The sequence below is a fragment of the Panthera uncia genome, chromosome D1, assembly GCF_023721935.1.
Source record: "Panthera uncia isolate 11264 chromosome D1, Puncia_PCG_1.0, whole genome shotgun sequence".
Classification (NCBI taxonomy): domain Eukaryota; kingdom Metazoa; phylum Chordata; class Mammalia; order Carnivora; family Felidae; genus Panthera; species Panthera uncia.
The window spans coordinates 29,205,594-29,214,512 of NC_064808.1; the positions used below are offsets into that span (position 1 = coordinate 29,205,594).

Consider the following 8,919-nt stretch of genomic DNA (forward strand, 5'->3'; position numbering starts at 1 on the left):
TGGGAATTGCAATTTTACATCCTTGTCTTAGGGCATTTCATATGCTTGATACCTAATAAGCAACCTAGGAGTCCATGCCCCGGGGGGACGCCGCTGCGGGCGCTCTGGCTTGTTCCGCGGGGTACTACGTTTGTTTTTGCTGTTCAGTGAAGGTAGGTGGTGTAGAACTCCGACCTCTACCATAAAGATCTCCCGGGAGCCAAACCTCTGGCCGAGTTGTGTTCTTTTCGCAACAGGTTCGCCGAGGGCTCCTGCACTCTTTCCAGGGGCCTCCGCCCCTGGGCCGGGAGCCCTCTGAGTCTCTTCCACTTGGACTCGTGCCTCTGGTGCGCAACTCTTAACCTGGGCCTGATTCCAATTTCTGCAATCCACCCCTCACCCGGGTCAAGCACACTTTTAAAGTCGGCCTCCTCTGCGCCCTGAGGCCCGACCCCCCACCCCCACCCCCACCGCCGCCGCCAGTCGAGGCAGACAAGCGTGCAATGGAGGGGGAGACCAAGGGGAATCGGCGCGTGCATAGGCGACTGGGGGGCTCCCGATTAGCGGCCTAGCTAGAGATGCACCCGGGCTCCCAACCCCACAAACCCACAAACCCGTTATGCGGGTGCGTGTGTGCGCTGAGCTGTAGAGAAAGCGGGTCAGGGAGAGAAGCCGCGCAGAAGCACCCGGTCGGCGAGCCTGGACCTCCCGTCGAGGTCTCCCCTCCCAACCTCCGTCTTGGGCTCCCGCTCTGCCGTGGGACCCCGATATCAGCTCCAGCGCGGACACCTCTCCCTCGGAAACTAGGGCTTCGCCTTTGGGGGAGGCGGCCAGGGGCTCCCGGAACCGCTCCCTGTTGCTCCCCGAAGCCTCGGCGTCGGGGTCCGAGCTTGGGGGCGGGCGGTGCAGGCGTCGTGACTGCGCCCGCCCCGCGGCGCGGGGAGGTGCCCCAGGCGACCGCCTGCACGCCACACCCTCGGCACGGCCCTGGCCCCGCCCCCGGCCGGCGCGCGTTCCCGGCCAGGGGAGGCGTGTGCTGCTTCTGCAGCCAGCGAGAGAGGGAGAGGGATGGATATTGGAGGAGGAATTTGGGCTTAACAAGTGATCGCTGCTGTCTAGGATTTTCTTTTTCTGGGGAACCTTGACTTCCTTTCCCAATCGTGCCCACCTGTGCTGAACTCCAGAGGAACCAGAAGTGTTGGGGTCTTCCTCGGGGCAGCCCTGATCCCCACCCTGGGCTCCAGCAGCGAGGACTCTGTGCCCCCAGGCAACAGAACTTGTTCCGTGGATATTTTGCAGCTTCCACCTGCCACACCGGAGTGATTCCTTCTACCCCCAAGAACATTCTTCCCCTCCTCCAGCTGTTGCAGCTTGAGGGGGAAAGACAAACCGAGCGGGGGTTTTCTTTATATTTATTTTTCACTCCGCCTGGGAACGGTGAGTATGATACCTCTCTTCTCTTTCCTCCACTCTTCTCTTTTGGCTGTTAAGAAACAGTGGACATTTGAGGGATAAATAATATTGGGGGATGTGGCAGAAGGACATGAATGGAAGGCGGTTAAAAATAAACCAGGAGGTGGAAGAAGGGAGGTGCAGATGCAGCGCGGCGCTCCGGGGGGCCAACAGTTGTTATTTTCCTAACCCCGGGGATGGGGTGCGTGCGCCCTGCTTAATGTGCCGGAGCGGGAACCTAGGTCTGGAGGGGAGGGCGCGATTAAACATGTCGTTTCCCAACGAGGTGGGGTTTAGATTTAGCATCCTTTTGCCTCATCCCAGACTCACCGGTTCTGTTTCTTTGGGAACAGCTGGCGAACGGGTTTGAATTGCTGTCTCTCCCAGCATTTGGATTTGCGTGCCTTTTCCGAGCATTTCAGCAGCACATAGGGACTGTATAAATGGCGTGCGTTGAAGTGTATATTTCTCACGGTGTTGGTTTTTTGATTCAATCTCTCTCTCTCTCTCTCTCTCTCTCTCTCTCTCTCTCTGATAGGTTCAGGTACCACCCTAAGCCAGTTGCAGGAATTAGCACTGAGAGAGGAAAACAGCCTCCTTGTTGGGGGGTGAGAGGAGGAGGGGAGGCATGCTTGGCTGTTGTTTGGGGGGGCACAGGGATTCGGGAATAGGTAGTCTGCTAAATCCTATTAGTTTAATGGTGTTAAAGAGGAAGGGAAATTTCCCTGCAAAGGGCTCCCCCATCAAGGCTCCTGGGAGTCGGATTGAATAGATTCTCCGAAACAGGAATACCTTGGAAAGGAAGAGAGATTTTTAAAATGAGTTTTGCTGTGTGGAAGGTTTTTTGTTTTCCTTTTTTTTTTTTTTAATTCTTTTTCTTTTTTTCTTATTCTTTTCCTTCTCCCTGCTGGTCCCTCCTCACCCTCCTCTTCTTCTTTCTCATCATCATCATCATCTTCTTCTAGGTTAGGGATAGTGAGGTAACTGGTAGCCAATTAAAAGGAAGGTAATTTGCTTTTTGTAAGGTGGGGGAGGAAGAAAACAAACAAACAAAAATAAATTAAATAAATAAATAAATAAATAAATAAATAAAGTAAATAGTGTAGAACCAGATGAGGGCAGGTCTCTATCTCCTGCAGAATTGATGGGATATTGGAAGACCTGCTAATTCATGACCTTCTGGGAGTCAATTAGTTGGGAGAGGGGTGTGCATAGTACACAAATATACAGGCACTTTGGTTCTATCGGGGTTTTATTTACATAGTGTATTATAACGGCTTTGAGGGAGTTGGGAAAGAAACTGAGCAAACTCTCAGGCTCTTCGGCCTGTGAAAGTCTTTAAAAGGCGGTGGCCTGACCTTCCAGAATAAATGTAACCCCAGGGTAGTTTTGTAAGTAGAGGTTTGGAGACCTTCTGAGGGTAAACATTTCAGAGTATTTGATGATGTTAGGAGTCTGGCAAAGGAAGGGGCTTGTCATTTGAGATACCTTCAGAAGTGTATTTTCTGGGTTTTATGTGTCCCAATAAAGCTCACTTCTTGCCCTAGGAGAGTGTGAGATGATTGGGAAGCCCTCTGTTTGCCCCTTCTCTGCTTTGTCACTTCATAAAACTCTGGTAGGTTTAGGCTTCTAGCCTGACAGGATTCAGCAAGAAGCAGCAGGTGGTCAGGAGCTGAATCCTGTTCATAGCTCCAGAAAGCCATTTCTCTTGCTTCCCAAGTGCTTCCAGTAACAGAACCTGGTAGATGCCCTGGATTCTGACTGGCATTATCCTCCCCAAGTCTCTGGGCTACTGTCTGCATTCTTGGAAGTCCTGTTGGACACAGTGAATGCAAAAGCATAGGAGACAGGAAATTGGGGCAGTTTTTACAGGTCCTGGCTGAGGAATTGAATTAGCCTGACCTAGAGAGAGCCAACTGAGAAGAAAGGCCAGGATTACCAAGTGACGGTGGAGCCAGATTGGGGCTGCAAGGAAGACATGATCAGCAAGTGGGCACGTTGGAGATAAAGGTGGGCAGAGAGAGTCAGGGAGAGGCAGAGGGAGTTGGGAGATGGGAGATCATGGATGAAATTATGGGGGGAAGTATGACAGGCTGAAAATGAAGTCCACACAAACTGGGATTTAAAACATAAGGAAATAGTCTGTTGAGAAGAGTGTAGGAGGAAGCATTGAGGTGAACACGGAGGAAGCAGCAAGGAGAGAAGATGATTATCAGAGAAGTGGAAACTGGGATTAGCTCCTAGGCTGTGGGTGGTAGGGAGTGTTCTGGAGTCTGGGGAACAGAAAAACAACAACAGGGACATGCTTCAGGGAGTCAAGAAGTGCCAACTTAATACAGGCCATTGATGAGTCTCAAAATGTTTTGGGTGTCCTCACATTCTGTCCTCCCCTAATTCAGACAGTATGGTATAAGGACATATACATCTGGGGGTGTGTAGATAGATGATAAAAGCTTAGGTTACTGTCCAGTGTGTATTGATATTCATTATGTCGGTGCTATTCTATCAACATTCATTGTCTCATTCAAACCTTACAAAGTGGGATGGAGGAGGTTGTATTATGACCCACACTTCATAGATGAGATGATTGAATCTTGTGGAAGTGATGGAGCCTGGATTAAAGAGAACTGGTTTTTCCAACTGCTCTAATCCTGAATCAAGACAGAGAGGGGTGGAAATGCACTAAATTCAGAAATATTTGATGAGTGGAAATTTTAAAAACTGCCTTGAGATCACTGAATGATGGAAGCAGCTATAAAGTGACAGCATTATTGTTGTGACATGAAGAAAATGACAGCGAGAATTAAGACCTGGCATGAGTGAAAGGGAGAGCTGAAGGAAGAGCCATGTGGGTCGAGAGTGGAGAGAAGAAAAATAATTGAATTGCCTTGAAAATAGACTGAGCCAAAATAATAACCAAAGAAGAAGGGAAGAAGGATGGTTTAGTGAGGGAGGAGATTTAACAACCTGCCCCATACTCCTTGGAAATTTGTGGCCCCTTGGTGCTTTATATGGTTTGCTTGAGGACAAGAAAAAGAAGTGTATGGGAAGGAAACACTGTTTGCTCTTTATGATTTGATTCTTCTTTATATTTTTCTCCTATGCTTATTTCCCTTCCTTTTTCAGGTGAAGTACTTCTTCTGCATGATTTTAGCTGAAGGATGCTCTGCATTTCCTTGATTTCTATGGAGACCTCAGAGCTGGGTTTGCTCCTGCTGACACCTCATCTTGTACCTTCTCTACCTCCCAAGGTCTTTGCCTCTTTCAATAGCTTGGCATTGCCCCTGGGTCCAGAAAGCCTATGATGAACTTAAGGGGAGCACCTGGAGAATCATCCTAATAGGCTTGGAGCAGCAATGGCTGGACATACTTCAAGCCACATGTTAACATGGGTCAAGCCATCACTAGAAGGCAAGTGCTAAGACTAAAGGCTTATTTGCATTTTATTTAAATTTGATGGACTGAGCTTTGGACAATTTCCATGGCAGAAAAATATATTCCATTTTCTAGGCACAACTGCTGGCTGTCAGACACTTGCTGCCTTTGAATCTTGCAGCATCATCACCAACCACCCTAGACGTATTTCCAAATTTGAACAGCCACCCTGAAACAGGTGTTTGGGAGACCCCAACATTTTCTGACTTAGGCCTGAGAGTGCTAGGTTGTTTATCTAGACCAGCCAAGCTCCGGAGAGCAATGTTGAATCCCTGGGAACAGAGAGCATGGGGCGTGCTGATTTAAAAACAGAAAATGCAAAGTTGGACTGAAAATATCCTTAGTCTTCCAAGCAATCTGCTTAAGGGTTCCAAACTTACCTTCATTTGGTGACAAAAGAAGCTGCCCTATTTTTCTTTCTTCTTCTTCTTCTTCTACAACTGGAACCAGCCATTTCCAAAAACCACCACCATGGAGGTTGCAATGGTGAGTGCGGAGAGCTCAGGGTGCAACAGTCACATGCCTTATGGTTACGCGGCCCAGGCTAGGGCACGGGAGCGGGAGAGGCTTGCTCACTCGAGGGCAGCTGCGGCAGCCGCCGTGGCAGCTGCCACAGCTGCTGTGGAGGGCAGTGGGGGTTCTGGAGGGGGCTCCCACCACCACCACCAGTCGCGTGGGGCCTGCACCTCCCATGACCCTCAGGGCAGCCGGGGTAGTCGGAGGAGGAGGCGCCAGCGGCCTGAGAAGAGGAGAGTCCACCACCGCCAGAGCAGCTTTCCTCATTGCTCCGACCTGATGCCCAGTGGCTCTGAGGAGAAGATTCTGAGGGAACTGAGTGAGGAAGAGGAAGAGGAGGAGGAGGAGGAGGAGGAGGAAGAGGAAGGAAGGTTTTACTATAGTGAGGATGACCATGGTGATGAATGTTCCTACACGGACCTGCTGCCCCAGGATGACGGGGGCGGCGGTGGCTACAGTTCAGTCCGCTACAGTGACTGCTGTGAACGTGTGGTGATAAATGTGTCGGGCCTGCGCTTTGAGACCCAGATGAAGACTCTGGCCCAGTTTCCAGAGACTTTGTTGGGAGACCCTGAGAAGAGGACTCAGTACTTTGACCCTTTGCGTAATGAGTATTTTTTCGACAGAAACAGGCCTAGCTTTGATGCCATCTTATATTATTACCAATCAGGAGGCCGCCTCAAGAGGCCAGTCAATGTCCCCTTTGATATCTTCACTGAGGAGGTGAAGTTCTATCAGTTGGGAGAGGAGGCCCTGCTCAAGTTTCGGGAGGACGAGGGCTTTGTGAGAGAAGAGGAGGACAGGGCCTTGCCAGAGAATGAATTTAAAAAGCAGATTTGGCTTCTGTTTGAGTATCCGGAGAGTTCCAGTCCAGCAAGGGGCATAGCCATCGTCTCTGTTCTGGTCATCTTAATCTCCATTGTCATTTTCTGCCTGGAAACTTTACCTGAGTTTAGGGACGACAGGGATCTCATCATGGCACTGAGTGCAGGCGGGCACAGTGGGTTGTTGAATGACACCTCGGCACCCCACCTAGAGAACTCAGGGCACACCATCTTCAACGACCCCTTCTTCATCGTGGAGACAGTCTGTATTGTTTGGTTTTCCTTCGAGTTTGTGGTTCGCTGCTTTGCTTGTCCCAGCCAAGCACTCTTCTTCAAAAACATCATGAACATCATTGACATTGTATCCATTTTGCCTTACTTCATCACCCTGGGCACTGATCTGGCCCAGCAGCAGGGGGGTGGCAACGGTCAGCAGCAGCAGGCCATGTCCTTCGCTATCCTCAGGATCATCCGTCTGGTCCGAGTATTCCGGATCTTCAAACTCTCCAGGCATTCCAAAGGCCTGCAGATCCTGGGCCACACCCTCAGAGCCAGCATGCGGGAGCTGGGACTTCTGATCTTCTTCCTCTTCATTGGGGTCATCCTGTTTTCCAGTGCTGTGTATTTCGCAGAGGCAGATGAACCTACCACCCATTTCCAAAGCATCCCAGATGCGTTTTGGTGGGCCGTGGTGACCATGACAACTGTGGGCTATGGGGACATGAAGCCCATCACTGTGGGGGGCAAGATCGTGGGGTCCCTGTGTGCCATTGCAGGTGTCTTAACCATTGCTTTGCCAGTGCCAGTGATTGTCTCTAACTTTAACTATTTCTACCACAGAGAGACTGAGAATGAGGAACAGACACAGCTGACACAGAACGCAGTCAGTTGCCCATACCTCCCTTCTAATTTGCTGAAGAAATTCCGGAGCTCTACTTCTTCTTCCCTGGGGGACAAGTCAGAGTATCTAGAGATGGAAGAAGGAGTTAAGGAATCTCTCTGTGCAAAGGAGGAGAAGTGTCAGGGAAAGGGGGACGACAGTGAGACAGATAAAAACAACTGTTCTAATGCGAAGGCTGTGGAGACTGATGTGTGAATCTTGTTCTCCACCTGCCACTGCCTCCCCGCCGCCCCCCCCCCCAGCCCCTGTATCTCCAAATATATTTATGCATAGAGAGTGGAGTTATGAAAATGAAATATGCAAACGAATCTAATGCATATAGTAGTACACCATTTAATGGTTATACGTGACAATTGTTACTCAACTTGTATTACATATCAAATAAATGATACATCTTGGAGAAGAGGGAGGCTAAAATAGGAGCAAATCTTATCTTTATATTTTTTATTAGAATGCAAGAATTTTGCACACTAACTGGAAAAGATGTTAAAAGTAAAGGTGGTTCTGTGGAGAGAAGGTATATGTGTGTTTGTGTGTGTGTGTGTGTGTGTGTGTGTGTGTGTGCGCGTGCGCACACGTGCTGCGTGCATGTGCAAGTAAATTGTCAACATTGTTAGTAATTGTGCAGTGATGGGAAGAGTTGGCATTTTGAAGTATTTACTATGTAAGAACTAATGAATTTGAGCAGTCATTTATCAGTGCTCTGATAGCATCTCATGTCTTTGGATTCCATGGTTGTTTTTTAAAAATTGTAAGAATTACTGTGTAGGGGAAAAAAAAAGGAAAGTGAATTATTTAATAGAATATAGGTCACAGTTTTATCTTGGATTTAATTAAAGTTTATTTTTAACTGGAAATTAACTTTTAAAAAGGCTTCAGGGGCCTTTAGAAATTGATTATATTTTATTATTAATTTGGGGGAAGATATGACAGCAAATGCCTAACAATAATGGAAGAAGTGAAATCGGAGAAAATGTAACAAGTTTTGTTCACAGATAACAGGACTGGAATTTTTTTTTCCTTTGCACTACTTTATATGATGGAGATTGAGAGAGACTTCCTACTGTGAGTGTTTACTAATGTAACAGTTCAGTGACAATCATTGGAAGAATGATTTCTTAGTCTTATTTTATGTTCTCTTCTTTTCTTCGTGTGAGACTAATGGCCACACAGATAACAGCACATGGTTCCCTTCTTTTAAAATCTAAATAACTGATCTGCAAAGGGACTCTGAAGTAAAATTTAGCAACAGAATCTTTTAGAAATTGGACTGTGACAATGATGCTTCTGAAACCATACTATTTTAATTATTCTTCTGCCTTTTAAATGCAGAATAATTTAACCAAAGTTAATGCATGCACTGAAAGAATTCTTGAAGAAAATAAGATGCCCAGCAGCTACAGTGATTATGGCTTAAGAGCTTTCTATTAAATGTGCAACGTAAATGCTAGATTTATTAAGTTTATTTCTTTGTGCAGCTGCATAAAGGCACAGGGTGGGGATTCACCTCAGAATTTAGCATTCCACTTGCTAAAAATGATACAAAGAAGGATTGTGTCAAACATTTGGTTTCAATATCACCATCGCTATCAGTTTTGTAAAGGGAACTTGTGACACATGTAACTGCACTTAAATCATGACAAGATGTTCTAGAATGTGAGGTAACAGCTAGTAATCGGACTTACACTAGTAAGTCATAATGAGATATAGAGTAGCAAATTTAGAATGCATAAGAGGCCTTATTCTCTAATGTTTCTTCAACATCTATTCTTTATAAAATAGTTGTCCTGAGGTTTGGGAAAAATATACTAT

General features: G+C 47.3%; 1 protein-coding gene across 1 annotated transcript; it reads left to right on the forward strand.

The window, feature by feature from the left end:
- The first annotated feature begins 4,544 nt into the window (after positions 1-4,544).
- KCNA4 (potassium voltage-gated channel subfamily A member 4) lies at positions 4,545-8,655 on the forward strand. Its single transcript, XM_049648904.1, has one exon. It carries the CDS (start codon positions 5,338-5,340, stop codon positions 7,300-7,302), a length of 1,965 nt encoding a protein of 654 aa, XP_049504861.1. The 5' UTR covers positions 4,545-5,337; the 3' UTR covers positions 7,303-8,655.
- Positions 8,656-8,919: the final 264 nt, after the last annotated feature.